Source organism: Primulina tabacum, chromosome 16, assembly GCF_025594145.1.
Source record: "Primulina tabacum isolate GXHZ01 chromosome 16, ASM2559414v2, whole genome shotgun sequence".
In the NCBI taxonomy this organism is placed as follows: domain Eukaryota; kingdom Viridiplantae; phylum Streptophyta; class Magnoliopsida; order Lamiales; family Gesneriaceae; genus Primulina; species Primulina tabacum.
This window is the reverse complement of record NC_134565.1, coordinates 22,107,304-22,132,553: the sequence shown is the minus strand read 5'-3', so window position 1 is coordinate 22,132,553 and position 25,250 is coordinate 22,107,304. Positions and strand designations below refer to the sequence as shown.

Genomic DNA, 25,250 nt, shown 5'->3' with positions numbered 1-25,250 from the left:
TTCTCAAAGATAGACCTCTGATCCGGATACCATCAGCTGAAGGTGAGAGAGTCTGACATACATAAGACAGCCTTCTGGACGTGTTATGGGAACTATTAGTTTACGGTGATGCCCTTCGGTCTGACGAACGCGCCCGCAATCTTCATGGATCTGATGAATCGCGTGTTTCAGCCATTTTCGGATCAGTTCATCATAGTTTTCATTGACGATATCCTGATCTGTTTGAAGAGCAGAGAGGAGCATAGTCAGCATCAGAGGACCGTACTGAAGACTCTACAAGACAGACGGCTGTATGCCAATTTCAGTAAGAGCGAGTTCTGGCTTTACAGAGTGAAATTCTTGGGCCACATTGTATCTCGGGATGGTATTGAGGTCGACCCCAGTAAGGTCGAGGCAGTCAGAAATTGGCCACTTCCTAAGAGTGTGACAGAGATCCGTAGCTTCTTGGGATTGGCCGGTTATTACAAGAAGTTTATTCAGGGCTTCTGTTCCATTGCGGTGCTTTTGACCACCTTGAAGAAGAAGAACGCCAAGTTTTTATGGGGATCTGAGTGCCAGGAGAGCTTTCACAGACTGAAACAAGCACAGACCACTACACCAGTTCTAGCTATGCCATCAGGGCAGGGAGAGTTCGTGGTTTACAAAGATGCTTCGAAGCTCGGTTTGGGCGCGGTTTTGATGCAGCATGATAGGGTTATAGCCTATGCGTCCAGACAGCTGAAGGTCCATGGGAAGAATTATCCGACTCATGAGTTCGAGCTAGCAGCAGTGGTATTTCACCTGAAGATTTGGAGACACTATCTGTATCAGGACAAGTGCGGGATTTTCACATATCACAAGAGCCTGAAGTACTTCTTCACACAGAAAGAGCTAAACATGAGAAGAGAAGATGGCTAGAGCTAGTAAAGGATTATGACTGTGAGATTAGCTACCATCCGGGTATGGCTAACATGGTTGCAGAAGCTCTGAGCAGGAAGCACGAAGTGATTACTCATTTGTCGGTACAGAGACCGCTACAGGCGGAGATTCTGATATTTGAGCTCGCAGTTTATGCCAAGGGCGAAGTCCCAAATCTTGCTGCTCTAACAATACAGACGACATTGAGAGACAGAATTTGAGCAGTGCAGACTTCTGATGAGCAGTTGCTGAAATGGAGACAGAGGGACGAGGCTAAGGGCCAGAGACTATACAAAGTTTTTGATGGCATAGTCAGATATAGGGACCGTCTATGGGTTTCTGACAAAGATTCCCTTATAGCAGATATCTTGAGCGAGGCCCACAACATCCCGTACTCCATCCATCCAGGGAGTATGAAGATGTATAAGGATCTGCAGACTCTTTATTGGTGGCCGGGCATGAAGCAGGATATTTTGTGATTCGTTTCCGAGTGTTTGACTTGTCAGCATGTCAAGGCAGAGCATCAGAGACCTGTAGGGAAGCAAAGACCTACTCCCTATTCTTAAGTGGAAATGGGAGAACATCACCATGGACTTTGTGTCAGGGCTTCCGAGGACTACTGGAGGATATAATGCCATCTGGGTGATAGTTGATAGGCTCAATAAATCAGCTCATTTTCTACCGCTCAGGAAGACTTTCACCATGACTCAGTACGCAGAGCTGTACATCATAGAGATAGTCACACTGCATGAGATTCCAGTGTCAATCGTGTCAGACAGGGATCCGAGTTCACGTCTGCATTCTGGAAGAGTCTATACCAGGCATTGCGTACTAAGCTACTGTTCTGTACTGCCTTCCATTCTCAGACAGACGGACGGTCAGAGAGGGTGATTCAGATTTTTGAGTACCTACTCCAAGCTTGAATGATCGACTTCCAGGGCAGCTGGGAGCCGAAATTACCTCTCGTGGAGTTCACATACAACAACAGTTATCAGGCTTCGATAAGTATGGCTCCATAAGAGGCACTATACATGAGGAAGTGTAGGTCGGCAATATATTGGGATGAGTTAGGAGAGAGAGAGCAGAGTTAGGCCCGGATATTTTCAGGCAGACCGCAGAGTTAGTGGTCAAGATTCAGGACAGGAAGAGGACCGCTCAGAGCCCCAGAAAAGCTATGAAGATCAGAGGCGCGGAGATCTTGAGTTTGCAGTAGGGGATCAAGTTTTTGTGAAAGTTGCACCGATGAAGGGTGTGATGAGATTTGGGAAGTAGGGCAAGCTCAGCCCTAGATTCATCGGACTGTTCGCATACAGAGTTGCAATGCCGCCGAATCTGGCGGGAGCTCATAATCTGTTCCACGTCTCTATGCTGCTGAAGTACATGTCAAATCTTTCTCATGTACTGAACTACGATCCACTATAGCTGACACCGCACCTATCATTCGAAGAGAGACCCACTCAGATTTTGGACAAAAAGGAGAGGAGGCTCCAGAACAAGGTGATCCACCTGATCAAAGTCAAGTGGTTGAATCATTCCGAGGAGGAGGCTACTTGAGAGACTGAGGCCGAGATGAGGAGTTGCTACTCGGAGTTATTCGGTATGTTTTAAATTTCGAGGAGGAAATTTTTTATTAAGGGGGGTAGAGTTGTAAGGTCCAGAAAATTTAAATTTACGTAACCTGAATGCAAGCAATTTAGGGTTTATTTAAATAATTTGTTTATTGATTTTATGCATTTAATGCATAATTATTGCATGATAGGATTCATTTCATGATTATTTTATAGTTTCACGCATTAGAGTTTCTAGATGCATTTCGCGCTCGAACGAGAAACGGAGACTGGGGATTTAGCAAGAAAAATATTTTTATGTAATGATCAATTTTAATTAATTATTACGGGGTGTTTTTAAGGGATTTTTTCAAAAATGAGCCTTCGTGGATATTTTTACTCGTCGGGTCTTATTTTTAATCCGAACGCAAATTTTAACGATTCGGATGACTTTTTGAGGGCTCGAGCGATATTTTCAAAAACGTACCAAAACGAAATATTTTTCGAGAGTATTTTTGGGATTGTTGGGATTGTTTTATTTCATAATGGGCCTAAAACCTTTTCTAAACTCCTTCAATTATTTTATAGGGCCTATTAGTGCATTTTAATTAACCTAAACTACCCTTAATCAAACCCTAACCCTACTTATATATATTTAGCCGCCCCTCCCCTCTCCATCAGCAGCACTTCACATAAGAATTCAGCAGCCACCAGCCCCCATCGGTTTTTCCTCCATTTTTCTTTCAATCAAGTTACATTCCCGCTCTTCAGGTGCTTCACTGACTCGCGTTCCTTTGAGTTTTTGAGCATCCATACATCAAGGCACGCTTGTATCTCGTTTTCTCCTCATTCATGCCATAAATATGCTGAAATATATGTATTTTCATGTTCATCCTTCGATCTTGCTTGTGTATACGTTTTTGTGAAAAGTTTGTCATGAAACTCGATCTCCTTTGCATGATTCTCACGTTTTTGTTGTTGGTTGCATGGGGCTGCCAATTTCTGGTCAATTAGGGTCGATTGTGCTGTGTTTTAAGGTGTCATGATGATGAGAGTCTAGGGTTCGCTCGGTCTTTGGGTGAAGGCCGATGTTAATATCCTAGACGACTAGGGTTTGAACCTTGTTTGTGGAGAATAGGGGAGGCTCGGCTGTGGGAGGACTACACCATGATGTCCAGGAGGGTCCAACCAAGGTTAGGGAAGGTCCATAATCAGCTGGCCTCGGCTAGGAAGGAGGACGAATCGTGTTAGGGTCGATTATATCTCGAGTAGGGTGCGGCCATGCATGCTCTTGGGGATTTGAGTGGTGCGCACACTTGAGACTGAGGGTTGGGCTTGGGTTGGTCCAGGAGTGCGTCCTCGGGCTGAATCATGGTCCTAGGTGGCCTCGTTCTATGCTGGTCCAAGTTGGTAGAGTCTAAGATCAAATAACTCAAGTTTGGTGCACTTGGGTTGGAGTTTCACGCGCAAATTTGTTTACCAGCAGCTTTAGGCTAGGTTTTTGGACGTCATAGGGGGTCTGGAATTATTGGTTTAGGGGCTGGTCTAGTAGAGTTAAGTCAAGGTTCGAGTTTGGAAAGATTTGGTTAAGTTTAAGGTTAAAACGGGGACCCAGATCCAAGTTTTAAAACGAATCGTTTAAGTTTTGGGAACAGACTCGAGTTTACGTCTAATGAATGCTTATAAATATGTTTTGGGGTGTTTTAAGAAGTTGAGTAAACTTCTGGTCGCAGAGGTCCAAGGATAGAACAGTCATTTTGGGTTTCCAAGGGCAAAATGCTAATTTTGCACCTGGGTGAGTTTTAGTCCTGCAGCGCTAGGTATGCTTAACGGACCGGATGACCCGGAACTGGTCCGTTAAGCCCGGAACCGGATCGGGTATGGAAGAACCGGACCCAAAACCATGTACAATCTGTTGGTTTGTGGGTTGAACCTGGTTCAGCATTTTCTGAACCGATTCAATCGGTTCCAGGTCCGTTCCGAACCGGTTCCGGAACTGACCCGGAACCGGACCCAGAACTCGGAATCCGAAAATTTTAAAAAATAAAAATAAAAAATGCCTTTGGGCCAACGGCTGCATTTGCAGCAACCAACGGCTGCTGCACATTTCAACGGCTACTGAAATGTGTTTTTTTTTTCAATTTGGCCCCCAATTTTGGTGGCCAAATTGCAAATATAAATTTTTTTTAACCCCCAAAATAACCTATAAATATAAGTCATTTTTTATATTTCACATATCAATTTTCTCTCAACTTTTCATTTCTCTACAATCAATATCTTTCTTTGCTATCATTTCTCCAAATATATTCAATAATTGTGTTATAATTTTATTTATAATCAATATTATTTTTATTGTTATTTATTTATTATTTCAAAATTTACTCATATAAATAATTCGAATTTCAATGGCATCATCTTCAAATTGTCGTGGCGGAGGTGGCGGATACGCTCCCGACTTTGGTGAACATTTTGGCTACATCCCCCAACTTCGATGAAGTCGAACCTGGCAACGAGGATGAAGAAGCCATGGAACTCCCCAACAAAGATGTAGGGACGCCATCGTCTACTCGAGCAAGCAACACAATGTCAACGAGCACGACGACAGCCCGTGAAAAGCGAAGCAAAGTTTGGGATCACTTTGATATTGAATAACAAGATACGAATAACTCTTTTTCCGTTTGTAAAGTTTGCAAAACGAGGTATTCTTACAAAACGGGTGGTGGTTCCGATGGTATTGGCACTTTGAAAAAATATTTAGTTAGGGTACATAAACATTGACCCTGATACGCCATTCGGTAGGGAACCAACACAACAAAAAATTAATCCTTCAAGTGGTAAAACTTTCACAATTACAAAAGAAATTTCTCGAAAAGCCATCGTAAAGTTTGTTACCAAATGTTTTCAACCTTTTATAATAGCTGAACAAGAAGGTTTTGTTGAATTTACTAGTACTATTCAACCTGGTTTTCACAATATTTCTAGGCACACACTTAAGAAATATTGTTTTGATATTTATAAAGAATATAAAGAAACACTAAAATCGCATCTTTCAAATATTTCTTGTAGAGTCAGTTTGACAACTGATATTTGGACTAATTTAAAATATGAAACATATCTTGTTGTTTTATGTCATTGGATTGACGAAACTTGGACTATGCAAAAAATAATTTTAGCGCTAGATCATTTAGAATCATCTCACAACGCATACACTATAGCTAGATATGTTTTAAATGTTGTTAAGATTTATGGCATAGAAAATAAAATAATTTCCATGACGTTAGATAATACGAGTGCCAATACTCTTGCAATTAAATATCTTAAAGATTCATTAAAACCAATTTAGAAGGTAATTTGCTTCATGTTATATGTGTGTGTCATATTATCTACTTATGTGTTAAATGTGCATGTGATGAGAAAATGTCCACTGTAATAGAAAAATTATGTGGGAAATTATTACGTGAAAGAAGATATGAACGTGACTGGAAAACACTAGTCGAATCAACCGGAATTAAATTTAAAAAATTTCCTCTTCCTATTAAAACTAGATGGAATTCTTTAGATCACTTGCTTCATACTTTATTACGTTTTCAAGATTTAGTTACTCCATATTATAATAATATTGTGGTACAATCTTTAATGTTAACTGACGATGATTGGAATATTTTGAGTAAATGTGTTTCTTTGTTAGAAATTTTTATAGAAGCAACCGAAAAATTTTCTGGCATTAACTATCCTACTTCAACCATGTTTCTATCTTTGCTTTTCAAAATGTTTTATAAATTTATTGAATATCGCAATGATTCTGTTATGCGCGATTTTGTTTCAAATATGGAAAAAAAAAAATTAAAATATTGGGAAACTATCCCAATTGTGCATGGTTTAGCAACATTACTTGATCTTACTCAAAATCAAGGAGGATTAGACGTGTTTTTTGAATATTATGCTAAATTTCTTCGAACGAATGTTGACGATTCAAAGAAGTCAATCATGCATTCTCTCCAAGAATTGTTTGATTTGTATGCTATTGAACAATGTGATGAACCGAGTGCACAGCCGGAGGAGATGCCGACATATAAAAGCAAAAGTAGAGCACTGAACTTCTTTCAAAGTTTAAAATGACAAAAGTTCAAAGGAAAATCGGTGACAAGAACCAATTAAAATGAGATCCAAATTTTTCTAAGTCAATATATTGAGACTACGGATAATTTCGATGTTCTTGAATGGTGGAAAGTAATTCTAAACTTTATCCACTGTTAGCTTCAATTGCAAGAGATGTCCTACCCATTCAAAGTTCTAGTGTTGCTTCGAATCAGCATTTTCAGTATGTGGAACGATCATTAGCGACGGTATTGTATACTATTTCTGTCGCTAATTAGCGACGGTTTTATGTCCGTCGCTAATTAGCAACGGTTGTTCACATGATTTCCTGTCGCTAATTAGCGACAGTTTTTCACATGGTTTCCTGTCGCTAATGTTTTACGTAAAATAAAAAAAAATTGCTTTTATAATTTAATAAATCATGAAAGAGAGAAAAATTAACACTATCTTTTATAATTTAATAACTTACAATCTTACTAAACTAATAATATTTATAATCTTAACACTTAAAATTGAAGCGAAATCAAAATTATAGAAGAGAGAAAAACTTATTTTGTGAAGAAAATGAATGAGGATGCGGATATTTATACACAATTTGCGACGATTTTTGTTTAAACCGTCGCTAAGCTTAAACCGTCACTATTAGCGACGGTTGTTAAAACAAATGTTGCAATTTTTAAAAAACCGTCGCTAATTTAAAAGTACGACAGTTTTATTGAAACTGTCGCTAAAAATAACAATGGTTTATTAAAACTGTCGCTAATTTAAAAATGCGACATTTTTATAAAACCGTCTGTATTTTTGGCGACGGTTTATTAAAACCGTCGCTTATTTAAAATTGCGACGGTTGTATAGAAACCGTCGCTAATTTTAAATTAGCGACGGTTTTATGTCCGTCGCTATATCGCTATATATTGTTACAATTTTAATTTAACCGATTTTTTAAAAAAAAACTAGAACAACGACAACGATTTTTGAAACCGTTGTCGTTAACCAAATAAAACACTAAAAAACGACAATATTTTTAAAAAATTGTTGTCGTAGTTCTAAAAAAATCAGCTGAAAGACAAAGGTTTACACAAACCGTTGTCTTTGACCCTTGACAGAAACACATATAGACAACGGTTTTTAAAAACCGTTGTTGTAGCCCAAAAAAGCACATACATAGACGACGGTTTTTAAAAACCGTTGTTGTAGCCGAAAAAAACCCTCATAGACAGCGGTTTTTAAAATCGTTGTTGTAGCCCAAAAAAACCCTTTAGACAACGGTTTTTAAAAATTGTTGTTGTAGCCCAAAAAAAACACCCTCATAGACACATCAAAGACAACGGTTTTAAAAACCGTTGTCTATTAGCAGGTTTTTTTAGGCTACGACAACGATTTTTGTTGAAACCGTTGTTAAAAGAAAAAACACAACAGTTTTAATAAAAACCGTTGTCGTAGGAGTGTTGTTGATGATATATTTTCTTGTAAAGTATTCGTGCTCACCACCGTGACTTACGACATTTTAGATCACTCGAGACTTGACCTCGTTTAATCGTCGTACTACACCATAGCATCAAACCCCGAAACAATTCCTGAATTGATGTGTGAACATTTCACAAACAACGGAAGACATGGCCTAACTAATTGAACTTAAAACTAAATGAGAACCAACTTCCTTCAAAATGGTGGTGCGCTCGGGCGGTAACATCTTACCGTTCGAGCGCCAGGCCTACTGGAAAATAAAAACTTGACAGTAAGAGTGGCGCCCGGGCGGTAAGATATTACCGCTCGGGCGCCAGGTACTCTAAACTTCGCGACTTTGAAGCTTAACTCTCCTTATTCGATCATATGGACTGTGAACAACGCATCGAGACTCATCATAGGACGCTATGGCATTGACTCGACTCTATAAAGACGCCCCAAACGTCCCCAAAACAACGACGCACCACATGCAACGCAACATAACATAACCCATAAACTCGAATTTTTTTGACACCAAAACGCTTCCTACGACTTCTAATACAACCAAGTGCCTATCAAAACGAAACGAAACAAAATGAAACGCCAAATATCGTCCAAACATCATGCTTAATATACTTAAACGTAGCGGCAATCACCCAACGGTTCCAAACGAAGCCTGCTACAAATAAACTTCAAGAACACGTCAAGAATGCATTTTAATAAAATGACAGTTTGAGCAGTCCCACGAGATCGACCATAACTCACTCGTTCCTTGTCCAACAACTACGAATTTTCCGTCAAATCAAAGGTATCAAAAAGTACTAAGTTTTATATGTTGAAAGTTTTTCTAGAAAATCGACCAAATTTTTGCAGTAATCGAAATGACAGCAGACACATTTTTAGATCTAAAAATTTTGATCCAAAAATCATTTCAAATGTTTTTGCTCAAAATTTTTCACAACATACATGGATTTTCGCGCATAATAAACAACAAAACATATAGTATGACGAGATCGATGCAGAAACAATAGAATATACATGCCTTGATCTTTCAAAATGCTTGAAACGACGATACCAAAGCGGAATGATTGCGAGGGTTGATCCAGAACGATTTGTGGCTTGAAATTTGAAGATAAAGGGGGCGGCTGCTGTAATCTCTAGAACCCTAAGTTTTTCTCTAAAAAAATGAAATGAGAAGGAGATGAAATGTGAGTGTGTATCGTGAATGTGTGTGTGAGTGTGATAATGTGTGTCTGTAATTAAGAGTTAATGTGTGTGTGTGAGTGTAATTAGGGGTAATAAATTTTTTTTATTAAGAATTAAAATGTTAATTAAAAAGTTAATCCCCATTACTTTTATAAATTTCCTAATTAACAAAATAAAATACACAATTGCTAAATTTTAAAAGTTTTAAAATCTCAAAATCACCTAATAAATAATTTAGGCTTTTAAAATGCTAAAACTAAATAAATCATTTAAAATGCCTCAATCCTAACTTAAAATAAAATACCGCATTTTAAAATCGTCAAAATCGTCGTCGGTCTCTTTTCCTCAATCTTGCATCGAATAATCGCTTGAAACATGAAACTCAAGAAGACATTTTAACGTACATCACGTAAGCATGAATAAATTAAAATATTGCAAATTATAAATCATGTATCACTAAAAATCTTTTTAATTTTAAATAAATAATTTTAACGATTAAATAAATGCATGAGTTTTATGTGTACTGATTTTGGGCTCTACAACTATAACCGTCAATAATCACACGATGATTATCTATGAAGGATTCTTTAGCAATCTTCTCCAATTACCAACTGAGGGTCTATACCAATTACATGAAGTTTCCATAGCTAATATTGAAGAAATGCATACCATGCTATCTGCTGATGGGAAGAAGATCAAGGTTTCTGACCCAAAGAAGGAACTGAAGCCAGAAATCCAGTTGCTGGTTGATATTGTTGGCAAGGGCTTTCTGGCCAAGGCAGGTTCCTTTACTGCCATTATTCTGAAGAAATTTCAAGTGATGACTGTCATCATGAAGGGCATCCGGATGAATCAGCAATCATCTTCAACATTCTGAAAAACGTGGTTCAATCTTTTGCAGCTGAGTTATTTGTTGGAAGACTCAGGTATTATTATTGATTCGGCAAAGGTGATTTCCAAATTTAAGGTGTTCCGCGCCAAGAATGTTCAAATCACCTGAACAAAATTGAACATCTCCCTAGCCAAAGTTCTAACAATCAAAAAGGAATTCGGAATTGTAGCAGCTCCGAAGTCAGCAAAAAATACAAAGCCAAGGCTGTGGCTAATCAACTGACAACCAAAAGCAAACAGGTTGTCCATGATAGTGATTCAGAGAAAACCCCTTCTCCGCAAATTTTGAAGAAACCAAGGTCTCAGAAGACCAAACCAGTTGCTGCTCCAGGAGCAGTTCCAAAGTTTGAAATGAAAACTACTGCAGCTGAGGCACCTATTTCTGCTATCCCACTCCAATCAGTCCAAGTTCCCAAATCAGTTGAAGAACCTCAACTTAAGAAGAAATCAACTGATCATCCGCCGAAGATCATCCCCGACTCTAGTGACGTTTTAATGCTATTAGGTCTCCGCGCACCTCCCCTACAGTCATTCATCCTATTTTTCTTCCAATTGCGCGACCCAAGGGCATTGTAATTCATGGAAAAGTGGATGCAACTGCTTCAGAGCTGAATATTTCTCATGCTCTGACTGATCCCAAAGGCAACGAAAAGTTGATTGAAGAGCCCAAGCCAACCAACTCTATTCAAAATCACATCGATCTCATCTGGACCAACATTAACGAGGTAGCTGAACAGAAGTTGAAAAAGTTTGATAAATGTGTTGAGTTCAGGACTGTAGTCTTCGCAAAGCGCCTAAAGAAGAAATCAGTTCTCGACAAATATATTTCTTTGGAGACTATTGTTTTGAAACTATCAAATCAATAAAAATTGCACAGGCCTTGGAAAGAAGATGAAGAGGCTAGCTAAAGTGATTGTCGAACTTAAACTGAAATACGATCCAACTGGTCCAACTGCATATGACGACATAGCAGTTTTTCAGCAACTGGATTCAGATCTTATCTCTCTTCAAATGAAGATAAAACTCTGGGAGATGGATCAGCAGTTGTATATACCAGTTGAGACCAGCAGTCTTCAGTCATCTGAGCAGGTTCAGACAGCAGAAGCTCAGTATGAACAAATCAAGGAGAAAGTTGTTGAACAAGGTTCTGAGCAAATGACTAAATTTATTCCTGAGGTTATCCAACTAATCACATCTTCTGCACCTGCACCTGCTGAACGAACTTTGTATACCGATGCTGATCTATCACTAGCTAACGTTGATGAAGTGGTCAGATCAATTAATATTGATATTCAGCTAGAGTTAGAACATGTTCAACCAGAGGAGCAGGGTGCAGAATCCAACTCCTTAAAACAAATAGCCTTCGAGGCTATGGCAAAAACAACTGAAGAAGAAATTCAGTCAGTAGTTCGGACAGAACAAAAATATGAAACAGTTCAGTTTCAAACTTAACAAATAATTTCTGAAGAAAATTCCAAGTCAGTTCCAGGACCATCATTATAATTGGGTCAATTCCTTCAATGTAATTTCTGACTCCTTTTACATATCTGAAGCATCTCAGAAGAAATTACTGGACATGAAAAACCCACTGATGCACCGTCAAATTCAACTAGTTCTCTGCCCCATCTCTCAGCCTCTGATCACCAAAAGGATGCAGTTGAAGAAGTTGCTACTGAATTGGACAATCCAAATTCTGCTAGAACTGAAGATGAAACGTCTGCTATTCGTTTTCTTAAAAAGTACTACAAATTTTTTTTCCAAACCTCACATAGCATTCGGCCGAACCATAAAATATTTTTGACATTATTTTAAATTAATTCAACTAATTATAATTTGAAAACCAAAGGAATTAATTTAGCATAAAATTATCCAACATTTTACTAAATCTAAAAATAACATTTGAAAAGTATAGCTCATACTATAACCTCTCAAAACCACTCATAAATAAGTCGTCGTAAAAATATCTTTAACATCACTTAAAATCATAAATCATAACTAGTGCGGAAGACTAGCGTCGGTCCTCGGGTTATGTTCACCTTCAGTCCAGCAAAGTCAACCATCAAGACCTCCATTAACATTATTATCATAATCACCTGCATCAATCACACCTAGTGAGTCTAAAGACTCAACACACCATAATCTTGATAACAAGTACTGCATATACAGATCACAGACAACAGAGAAAATACTTGTACTTAAAATATCGTTTTCATGAAAACGCATAAACTTTAAACATAACATTTTCGTAAACATTTCATGATGCGCAAACTTTAAATAAAAACATTTTCATATAAACATAAACATAAACATATTCATATCAACATATTCATATTATCATATTCATATTCATATTCGTGTTTGTTGAATTCAGATCGTGATTGTGACTCGTATTCTTAAATGTATTGGGTGATGGATCCATTTACATGTAACCACAGTACTGGGCGGCGGGGACACCATCAACACTCTCACGGGTCAACTGGGCCTTGGATTTACGTATTATCATATCATCGTATTCGTATTCGTATCAACGAAAACACGATCGTCGGGCTCCCACTGAGACCGTAACCCTCACGATATCTCCAACATATTTAGTCACAATCCCTTCAAGTTCTTCAACATTTCGTATTTCCATCAATTAATAAAAACATGCATATAATATCGTTTTTCTTTTAAACCAAGCATGCAACATATCTTTTAAATGTCAATGTTAAATCATAAAAATCCTTAAAATTTAAAATCATAATTTAATATATTAAAATCATAAACATTCATAAACATTTTAAAATAAACATTTTAACAGATTAAAAATCCGTAAACATTTAAAATAAACATTTTAACATATAAAAATCATAAAAAGCCATAAATGTTTTAAAATCAACATCATAAAAATTCATAAACATTTTAATTAATCATGTTAGCACATAAAACAGCATTTAGGGCACTGTCATGACGTTTACTAATTTCTAGGTGTAAAATGATTGTTTTACCTCTGGACGTAAAACTTCACGTTTTGGACTTTTTCTTAATTTCGTTGACTCTAATATGTACCAAATAATTATTTAAGCTTACAAGAATTTTCTCATATTTTTATTTAGCCTAAATCGAGGACTTTTAATTTAATATTTAAATATAACGTATTAATGCGTTTTAATCCCGAATTAAACCAAACCTTAATATAAAATTACCAAATTAAAAACTTGGAGTTTTAATAATTATTTGAGATTAAATATAATTTTCCAAAATTTTATTAAGCTTAAATCTAAGCGTTTCAATTAATTCGTTAATTAGCGTTTCGTGCGGCGATTAAATCTCGGATAATCCAAAACTTGTTATTTTGATCCCCAATTTTAAACATAGTATTTTTAATATTTATTCTACCCTTCCAAGTCATGAGCCACACCTGTGGACCCATGGATTCAATTTTAGTTATTAAAATCTTGTTTTTGACACATTAACAAACCACCCGAGCCATCTCCCGATTTACTCGAGCCACGCCTGAGCCACCCCAAGCCAAACCCGAACCAACCCACCTAGGGCCCCTACTGACCAAGCCCAACCCGAGAAACCAGCCCTGGCCTGCTCAAAAACCTTCTGGAATCTCACCCAAAATCTGCATGTGTGTGTGTGAGACTCCTAAGCACATAAGGACTCCTAGCCAACCTAGGACACATCCAGCCGAGCCACCACCGAGCCCACCTGTCCCTGACCATACCAGGACCACGCCCCGACCAAACCCAGTCCTAACCTTAACTCAAAACCGAAGCACTGCATCAGTAGCATGCCACAGTAGAGAGACCCACCTGCCCTATAAATCTTGTTTTCTTGCTTAGCCTCTTACCCAACGAGCCAGCCCTTGAACTAGCCCCTCATGCACCTTAGTCAGACCCTAAGGACCTAACCTAGCCCAGCCCAAAGCCCCTGGCCGAGCCAAAAAGCCCTGCACCAGCTGCTGCACACCAGCGGGCAGCATATCCCCTTCTTGAGTTGGAGTCCTAGCTTGCTAGGACTCCTTCCCAGCCCTAGGGTTCGAGTCCTAGCATGGCTAGGACTCCTCCCCTGATCCCTCATTACAATAGCCAAGCCCTGGTCCCAACCGAACCAAAGCCAAGCCTTTCAACTCATAAAATCGAGCCCCCTCAACTCCAAGACAGAAAAGTGTTTCCAGCTTTGTGTTTCTGTTTTGTGCAGCGTCTTTGTTGCTTTCAATGACTCGAAAACTTGTGTAATTCATCCTTGATCCTATCCTAGTCATGACAGCCCCTTTAACAATCATATAAACATGTTTTGAATCCAATAACAAGGGTTTAAACACAAGTATGTGCATAGTTACGAAAATTTTGAATTGTGTGACTTGTTTTCATGCAAAAATTCATTAAATAAAATAATATGGTGTGATAGATGTTTTAAGGAAAGAATATGACTTTCCTTTACGTATTTAACGTACGATTATTTGTTGACGATTGCGAAGAACGGTGGCCTGGACTCCTAGGCTGAAATCTCCTTGAAGCTCACAGTTTTCTCTTAAAATATTTAGATGTGTGTGTCGTGTGGTGTTAGGAGATTTTCGGTGAAGAATTTTCAGATTGTAGGCGTGTAGTATGAAAGTTTGGGGAAGGGTTTATTAATTTAAATACTTAATTAATCCCTTAAACAAGTTTAGGCCCATTAAGAATGTAATTAGATCCATTAGTACTTGATTAAAGTTTAATTAAAATATAAAAATAGTTTTGTTAAAATAAGTTTGTGAATTTATTAGTCGGGTTGCCCTAAAAGTTCGTATTTTTGTTGAAAAACCAACACCGATAAAATTTGTGTCCCGACGAATAAAATCACCTTAAAATCCCTTATTTTCAAAAATATGAAAAGCATCACTCATGTTTTAAATAATTAAAAACAATTATTTAATAAAAACATTTTTCGTTTTTCAGCCCTCGGTCTTCGTTCCTCGATCGCAACTCGAATAACCTTTAAAAATACATTTTAATGCATCCATGTAGAAAAATATTTTTTAAACATGTCAAAATGCACAACATAATTAATTAATGCAATTAAAATATTTAATTAAAATTCAAGAGAATTTAATAACTCAAATGCATATGGTTCGCGTGGACCTTCGAAATTTCGGGACGTTACAGAAGACCTAGCAATTGTGACTTTCAGCGGGAAGAACAAAGAAAAAGCACCGACTATAACTGAAACAAGCTCCCCTGAAATGCCAATTTCAATTGATATTATGATTTAAGGCATTCAGTCAAATTTGCACAATTTGATGTCTACAATCTCGGAAATCAAATCAACTCAACTAATGCGTACTCTAAGATTTGATTCCATCATAGATCGTCCAATGAAAGATCTCAAGAAGATCACCAAAGACATAACTGCTTTGTTTCTTGCTGTTGACCAACTGAAGAAGGATAGAGTCACGGTTCCAGCTTTGTTCCTACCTAGGACATGTACATACAAGTCTGTCCAAGAGAATGGACTTAATGCAAGAACAAATGCTTAATGCAATATCTCAAGTCAGTTCAGAACTCCTTCTCCCTCACGTCGTGGGTGTTGACAAAAAAGGGGAAAAGGAACAAATTCAAGAACAAACTCAAGGACAAGGTGGACCTTCAACTGAAAAGAACTGAACACCCAACTAATCAAGGACCAGCTGATAAGAAAGCTAAGAAATGACGTACATTCCGATCAGTTCGATATTTTAGCAGTTCATTCGATCTTTATTCTTATTATGTACGAATCCATACATTTCTATTGAAGATTATTTTACCTACTATCTGTTCACAAAATCTAAGTTTTGTCAAACACCTAAAAGGGGGAAGTTATTAGAATTTAATGTTTCAGAGTTTGACTAATAGAGTATCGTAGTTTGTAGAAATGATCAGATAAATTGAAACCATACAACTGAAGTTATTCGAAGTGAAATTATCGGAACTAAAGATTAATGAGATAAGTCAACAAATATAATGGAACTGAACAGTTAACTGAATTAGTAAGTCAAGTGAATGGATTATCAGTTGAAACTGAATACTGAACAGGACGCCTTAAATCAGTCCAACTGATCAGTCAAATAGTCTAACTCCTGATCAGTTTGACATGTCATAGGTTATATCAGTTTTAAACCGACAAATCATAATAAGCAGACTGCAACTGACATAAAGAGAGCCGCACAACAGACTGCAACACCGTACTATTGTTAAAACAATGTTGACATGCTCAGAAAGGATGAATCAACAAATATGTATTAATTAATGCATTCAATGTTATCGTTGGATCAAAGCCTATAAATAGCTGAAGTGTTCAGCAATGAAAAGTGATTGAGAATTTTTGAAAGAAGGAACAATTGCAAGGTCCAGTTACTCATCCAAGATCAGTTGCGATATTTGCACAGACAAAAAGCTCACACTTCATAGTCATATTTATAGCATACAGGATATCACGAGCACGTTACATTGATATATTTGATCCTTTTAGATCAGTTGTGCTATGTTACTGAGTAAGTAAATCAATTTTAAACACTGTTAAGTTAGTAGAAACTAAGAGTTTCAGTTTGACAGTGTTTAAGTTCAAACTGAAGTGGATTAATATACTTGTTGTCATTAATAAAAGTCTTTTAGTGAGAACCTATCCTTGTGATAGAAGGGGTGACGTATGAGGGTTTGAAATCTCCGAGCATCCATAAAAATCTTCGTGTTCACTACCTTAGTTATTGCTTGATTATTCAATCTATCAGTTGGTTTATTTCTGCACTTCAAGCTAGTTAACTGACTGATATTGACAACAGGATTCTTTAGTTCAGTTTATCACCAAACTGGTTCATCATTTGAAAAGTTCTAAAAATCTCCAAGTTTTTATTCAACTCCCCTTCTGAAGGATCGGTTCGGGGCACCTTTGAGATGCTTCAAACACAATATTCTCCAAGAGCTGCAATAGCTCGTGTTCTAAGAATGTAAACACCGATGAATTAGATCGAGTTTGGTTACAAACCAAGCGAAAAATACTCGAAGTAATCCTTCGTTAAGAAAGCTGATACATTTTATATCATGTGTAACTGAATAACTGAAAATAAAAGGAATCAATTGTGACATATATCAGTTCAGTTATGGTGCTGATGGATGCTTTAACTGATCAAATTAGTTTGAAAACAGCAGTTAAACAATTAAATACTCAAGATATGTTTATGGATGTTCGGAGACTTCAGCTGGCTCATACGTCACCCCTTCTACCACCTTGGGTAGGATCCACTAGAAGACTTTGACTTATACAACACCTTGTACAAACCCACTCAGCTTAGGACTTACCCAACTGCCTAACTGAACTCCTAGACTAGACTAAAGGCATAACCTTTCAGCCAATACTCTTTTAACGTCTATGTCAAAGACTACGTCACTACAAGAAAAATGCCATACGACAACGGTTTTTAACCGTTTTCGTAGCCCTTTTAAAACTGTTATTAAAGTCACTGTTGTTAAATGGTTCGCTCAAAGGCAACGGTTTTTCACCTGTTGTCGAAGCTACATTTTGCAACGGTTTTCAATATTTGCGAAGGAATGCATATATAAATCGTCGCTAAGTAGCGACTTGTTTGTTACACCGTCGCTAAACGTAGCGACGATTTATTAATAACCGTCGCTAAATGTAGCGATGGCATTCATGTGCAAAATCGTCGCTAAGTAGCGACGGTTTATACATGAATTCCGTCGCTAATATTTTAGGTAAAATAATAAAAATTATTAATTTAATAAATCTGTGTTGTGAATTGGTACAATCGTGTAAGAGATAAAAAATATTTAAGTGTCGTCAAGTGATAAAATCGTGTAAGAGATAAAAATTTTAATTGTTTTGAAGTGGTAAAATCGTGTAAGAGATAAAAATTTTAAGTGTTGTGAAGTGGTAAAATCGTGTAAGAGATAAAAATTTTAAATGTTGTGAAGTTGTAAAATCGTGTAAGTGAGAAAAATTTTAAGTGTTGTGAAGTGAAGTGGAATAAAATGGAGCGAATTTGCAGGTATTTATAAAGAGTGGTGGAAGAAAATGGAAGGAATTTTAGGCGGTATCGAATTTTTGAAATTAGCGACGGTTTTCCGACAACCGTCGCTAATATTAGCGACGATTATAGCTAAACCGTCGCTAATTTGAAATTAGCGACGGTTTACCTACAACCGTCGCTAAATACCGTTGTGTTTTATTCTAAACTCACGCTAATCGAAAACGGTTTTCTAAAACCATTGTCGATTGTCTAAAAAAACACGCTAATAGACAACGGTTCATGAAATCGTTGTCATAAACGTTCAAAGACAACGGTTTTACAGAAACATTGTCATTGACCCTAAAAACCGTTGTCTTTGACCCCCAAAAGACAACGGCTTAAAAATGATCTATGACAACGGTTTTAACTAAAACCGTTTGTAACAACGGTTTTAGTTAAAATCGTTGTCATATGTGTGTTGTTGATTCCAAAATTTCTTGTAGTGCGTACACAAGTTTTACGTATTTGTGAAAGACGATATTTGATTTTTGGTGTGTGTGTTTGTGAACTGAACTTTGATTACAACACGAAAGTGTTCTCACACACTTAGTGAATTGTGCTTTTAATCTAAGCTGATAACACATTGAAGTGTTCCCTCAAATCTGGGCCAATTGCTTCTTGAAAGCTGATATGCGTTGAGCGTTCCCTTTTCTCTTGATTTTTACACACACTTTTCTTCTTTTATTGGTATTCACTGATCTTTATTATAGGCGTTTGGTTGAACGTACAGTGAGACTCAGTGACTGAATCCGTTGCGGTTTAAATTTGTTCCCTCAAATAGATATCTGGAACATTTGGGTTTAAGCGCTGCTGCAACGTCTCTTATTGTACCTTGATCGTACAATAGCTTTTGTACCTTTGTGCACAGCTGGATTAAGCTTGTCGTATCTGCAAATTGGTTCGCTCCTAACTGATGTTCTGAACTGGTCTTGACCTGGTAGGTGAAATCAGTTGACTCGTCAGCTGAACTGATTTCACTGATTCAGTTGAACTGGTCATTTGGGCTCTTCATCAGTTGAACACTTCATCAGCTGGTCGCGCTTCTGAAGATCTTCTGCTACTGATTCAGTTGAACTAGTCAGTTGGGCTCTTCATCAGTTGAACACTTCATCAGCTGGTCGGGCTTCTGAAGGTCTTCTGCTGAACCATCTATCAACTGGACAATCAGTTGAACTAGTCTTGATACTTCAGTTGTACTGATTCAGTTCGATCAATCAGTTGGCACTTTATGTTTGCGTCTCGATAGCTTCAGTTTAAGCTTGATAATTGATCAGTTCGAAGCCTGATCAGTTTAAGTTTATGCGCACTTAGGTAAACTCATTAAAAACAAATAAACAAGTTTTTTTAACATCAAAATCAAGATTGCGAACATGAAATGTTCCAACAATATCTCCTTTTTTGATGATTACAAAATTTGAACAGTTAAAGCGATTTAAAATAAATTTAAACTAGTTAATAATGCTCCCCCTTTGTGAGATTCAAAAATCATTTAAAAACAATAAAGCAAATAAAAGAACTTTCAGTTTGAGGGTTAGCATAAAGAAAAGACCACCCTCAACAATTGAATAAAACGATTTGAAACAATTTTCAGTTCGAAGGATAAAAAATTTAAAATCAGTTTTAAAGAATAGCTCCCCCTCAAAAACTTAATCAAAAACTCGCCCTCAAAAATATTATCGTTGCGCGATTTTTAAAAAGAAGTTTAAGACATAAGCACTCAAACAGTTAAGGCAACATATAAACTGGAAAAATCTGTTCTGTTACATGCAAGATAACTGGATACACATGATGTTAATTTAATCAAATACGCGTCCCTTGTATTTATATAAAGCACGCCATCGTATGTAAGAGAATTGCTACTATGCTTAGCAAATATCAAATAACATCAAGTATCGGTCAGTTTATATAAAATAGAACTGAGTGTACCAACAATTGGTCGCCTAGAATGCTTGGAATGATGTATCGATTTTGAGTTTTTTTTTTTGCCATAAAGAACAGCTAATTGCCTTGGACTTGATCTCTGTGCTGTCTAACTGGTCGAACTGATACAAACTAGAATCAACTAATGCTGAACCGCAATGATCAACTACTAGGATCTGATATGGCAATGAAGCGGCATCACTTCTGATGATTAAGCTCCACTTAACTCATCAGTTTCAGCTGGTAGTTGGGTTTCGTCTGTTGATCAGTTGAACTGGTAAGCTGACAACTGAAATCTTGTCCGCTGATCAATTTAGCTATTCTACTGTCAGTTGAACTCAAAAATCCTGCGAACAGCTAAACAACAAAATAGCACAGCAAACAAGTAAAATATTTTCAGAGGGTTTTGAAAACCATTTTAAAACACATTTTAAAAAAATATCAGTTTTCAAATATCCTTCCTAGAACAGCTAGCTCTGATACCAATTGAAGGATTGGTTTGGGGCACCTTTGAGATGTTTCAAACACAATATTCTCCAAAGCTGTAATAGCTCGTGTTCTAAGAAAGTAAACACCGATGAATTAGATCGAGTTCGGTTACAAACATTAAGCAGAAAATACTCGAAGTAATCATTCGTTAAGAAAGCTGATATATTTTATATCCCGTGTAATTGAATAACTGAAAATAAAGGGAATCAGTTGTGACATATATCAGTTCAGTTAAATACTCTAAGTAATCATTCGTTAAGAAAGCTGATAGGTCTTATATACTGTTTAACTGAATAATTGAAAATAAAGGGAATCAGTTGTGTCATTGAGAAAGCTGATACATTTTATATCATGTGTAACTGAATAACTGAAAATAAAGGGAATAAGTTGTGACATATATCAGTTCAGTTAAAATTGACCTGATATATGTCACAACTGATTCCTTTTTAACTGAACTGATATATGTCACAACCGATTCCCTTTATTTTCAGTTATTCAGTTACACATTATATAAAATGTATCAGCTTTCTTAACGAATGATTACTTCGAGTATTTTTAGCTTGGTTTGTAACAAAATCCGATCTAATTCATCTGCATTTACATTTTTAGAACACGAGCTATTGCAGCTCTTGAAGAATATTATGTTTGAAGCATCTCAAAGGTGCCTCGAACCGATCATTCACCTTCTAAACACTTCGACCCTTCTAAACCGATCATTCACCACTCTCTTCAACACTCAATGTTAAATCCACCAAACAGTCAAAGGGGTTTGCACTGTAGCACAGCAAATTGATTGAAGACTCCGGACTATCCTGGGTGAAAATATAGGGTCGGATAAAAAGTTTTGACCGTATAAATTATAAAAGATCAGTCAAACAAATTAAATCCGTTTCACGTAAATTTTTACAAATAAGTTTGTAAAAGAAAATCTGTCAAACAAATTAAATCGGTGGAAAAATCACATAAATTTTTACAAATAAAAAAATACCATCATATAGCAAAGATGGTGCGAGTGTTGCAAGTAAAGAATCTGGAGAAGACCGAGTGAGCTCTGTTTCCATGGAGGACCAAACGGAATCCATGAACGGCCACCCTCATATGGCTGTGATCAACACTTTCTGCGAGATAACCAATTGCGCCTTCAAATCGGAGGCCCTCTTCTTCTTGGAGTCTCACAATTTCGATCTCGACGCCGCTGTTTCCACTTTCTTCGATACCGGCGGCTCTGTCTCCGCCGTCGCCGTGGAAATTGATTCACCGGTGCGGTCTCAGTCTCAGGATTCCCCTTCTGGCGAATCGGAATCGCCCCCTCGGCGCTTCCGATCCCCCTCGCCACCGCCTGCCTCCCGTTCGTTCCGATCCCCCTCGCCACCGCCTGCCTCCCGTTCGTACAATCTATGCTCTTCTGCTAGCGATAAAACCGCCGCCGCCGCGTACTCCGGGAGGAAAGGACGTACCGGGAGTCGAATTAAGACTTTGGGAGATCTGAAACGGGTTTCCGATGGTGGGGATGAGTCTGATGGCGACCCGGATTTTGATCCTCAGGAATGCTACACCGGAGGGCAAAAGAGGTTAAATTTTACTAAAAATTAGCCCCGTTTTCCCCTATTTAAGTTGATAATTGTTCCAATTTTGTTTAAAAAATTTCAATGAACTATAACGAACAAGATTTAGGCATAGCATCAGAGTTAGTTTTTGTTCTATTTTCTGATTTAGACTTTTATTCCTCTTTGCATAGAGGAAAATATGCTGAAGCTAATAATTTGTGCAAGTTGGGACGATTGTTTATGACGAGAGATTGGGTTCTTGAGTCGTGCTGCAAAATTCTTGCGTGACTTATTTTTGGGGTAGCAAAACTAACCCTTTTCCGTAAAAAAATTATTGATCCGAAAGCTTGCTCACGGTGAGAAATGGCTGATAAGGTTCAAGAAGACAATTTTAATGAATTGAACTAGATTTCAGCCTTCCATAGACTTCATTTTTTTGTGACTTCTACTAATTAAACTATAACGTTGAGAAAGGATGCATCACACTAAATAATCACGGGATGGCCACCAAATTTGCTGGAAATTCCTTTTAAATAACTAATCTATGTCTAATATCTCCAAAATCATGTTTCGATGTTTGAATTGTTCTAGAAGCATATGAAAGTAATCCATCTAATTCACTGATCTAGTTGGTTGAATTTAAAAATGTAAAACTCGTCTCACCGGTTGTTTATGAATTATGTGGAAATGTCCTGCAAACAGAAGTGAATGCTTTAATAATTCAAAACCAGTAGGGTATGTAGTGGAGAAATATCATGCTCATATCATTTATCTGTAGCTCATGCTTGTCTGTTTTACAGTGGAATGCTTGTTCAAGATTCATCGAGATCAAGGGCAGCAGATGATGTGGATGCCATATTTGATCAAGCAAGACAATCAGGAGCAGTACAGAGATCTGTCGAACATCTTTTACCTCCTACCTCCAGAAGTTTTACTGGAACAGTGAGGCTACTCTCTGGGGAGGCATCTTTTACCCCGCACCATCCTGAAGTCATTAATCACTACATCATTTGCTGGAGAAATGGCTTCACAGTGGATAATGGGCCTTTGAGGATGTTGGACGACCCTGAGAGTGCTTCATTCTTGGAGGTAACATCTTCCATTTTGATTTATTTGTTTTCTTGAAACTTCTTATGATATGGTAAAGAATTTTTGAGAGGCAGAAACCTGGCTATTTTCAATCCTGCTGGAGGCTCTGAGGAGATTATATCATTTCAAAGGAGCAAGGGAGTTAGAGAACCTGGTTTTTTTGATTGATCGATTAATACTGTATGTGCTCGTAGATTCAAGTAACATACAATCGACTTGTTGATATTAACATATTCCAAAGGAGATTCCATTAATTTTCTTTCTCAACAATTTCTTTCATCCGTAACGTTTTTGCAGTAAGCATGCAAACAACTAAATGACGAAAGTAGTATTTTTCCTCTTAATGGAATCATGTGATTAGTTCTTATTCTTCGTAGTGCAGAGTATTAGTATGTCTGAATGTCCGAAGGAACTTGCTCCAGCCGATAAGAGAACCAAAGTTCTTGTTAGTCTCACAAGGAAGGACGAAAACTACCAGGTTTGTCTGACTTAGGATAGGTTTGGATTTCTTTATGCTATTATCCGAAATGTATTTTCAGGAAATTCAAATAAAAACCAATCACCCGTGGTGTCTACATTAGTTCAACTGCAGTCGTTTAATTATTTTATTTGACAGGAACCCCAAACAAACCATCTTCCCTTTCAAGGTGTTGCCCGAACTCTAGGTAGCACCAGTGACATGGAACCGAGCAATATTGTCATCACTGCATTGACTGCAGCTCCAAACCCGTCTCCCACCCTAGTTGTTGACAACACACAACCTTCTACATCGATTCAGCTTAGGTTGGCAGATGGTACACGCCTGATCGCACACTTCAACAACTACCATACCATCAGAGATGTCCGGGGTTTCATTGATGCATCAAGGCCCGATGTACCGCCAACTTATCAACTGCAGATGATGGGGTTCCCTCCAAAACAACTTACTGATCTGTGCCAGACAATAGATCAGGCTGGAATAGCTAACTCAGTCGTGATCCAGAAATTATAAACATTTACATAACGAATTCAACTGCAGATGATGTGGTTTTATTTGTTCTTTCATCGCCATTCCATCGGTTTGGAGCCCGTCAAAAATTGCAAGGGATTGAAAATTGCTCAAATCTTAAAGGGCATGTTTGGTGTTCGATAATAAAACTATTTATTGTTTCATTCACACCAAACATCATTTAATCAATAATTCCTATATAAATACTTATATTTATCAAATTTTTTTATGATTCACATTATATATCTACATCCTTCGACCATCTTGTACAACACACCAAATTGTACAAAAATGTTTTAAGTCAAAAATAAAACAACAGTTTAAGCATGTTTCCTTGTTCCATTATGGACAATTCAGTAAACGTCTCATATATTTTGTTTCAGTTAAAATGTGTCGGCAGTATTTTTTTTTTTTCCGATTAGTTAGATTAATTTAATTTAGATGAACTTTTATCATCATTATAATCCATTGTAAATTTAATCAAATGTTAGTGCTTACCAACTGTGCCTAAATATACAATAAATTAAAACATTCTTTACTAATTTTTCTCCCTGCAGTGAATGACAATCATATTCGTTGTGGTAGTGGCTTTTTAATTTAGCTAAATTTATAGTGTTCTAAAAAAAGGCCAGACTGCAAATATTATTAAACTTGATCTGTTTTACAGCTTTCCAACATGCAGAATTCGATATAAAGAAGATAAGTACTTAGCTAATCTATCACGCAACACTCTTAGTTTGCCAGTCATATTGTTTACTGATAAAAGTCTTGTCAAAGGTCCCAAAATAAAGTCCATCGTTCTTCAATACCCAATAACATTGACGGGTCACACATTTGTCCCTCCATTTTTTATTAAAAACATCGACGAATAAGTATTTCGAACCCCACCAGAAATGACAATAATACAGTGTTCTGTGAAAAGCGTCGTCGCAGAAACCCCAAGTGAACTCGCCAGCGTACTGGAGTGTCTGATTTCCTAGATCCTTGCTCCCCGACTGACAGTGGAACACGAGAGGGCTCGGGTCGAACATAGGAGGGAGTTGATCCATTATGAAAATGTCGTATCCATGTGTGATGAAACAATGATGCTTTTCTTGACC

At 37.4% G+C, this 25,250-nt stretch overlaps 1 protein-coding gene across 1 annotated transcript; it reads left to right on the top strand.

Annotated features, from left to right (window-relative positions):
• The first annotated feature begins 21,480 nt into the window (after positions 1 to 21,480).
• On the top strand, positions 21,481 to 24,354 carry LOC142529614 (plant UBX domain-containing protein 3-like). The gene is made up of 4 exons (XM_075635189.1): positions 21,481 to 22,097; positions 22,874 to 23,162; positions 23,545 to 23,640; positions 23,779 to 24,354. The coding sequence occupies exons 1-4, from the start codon at positions 21,586 to 21,588 to the stop codon at positions 24,151 to 24,153; spliced, it is 1,272 nt and encodes a 423-aa protein (XP_075491304.1). The 5' UTR covers positions 21,481 to 21,585; the 3' UTR covers positions 24,154 to 24,354.
• Positions 24,355 to 25,250: the final 896 nt, after the last annotated feature.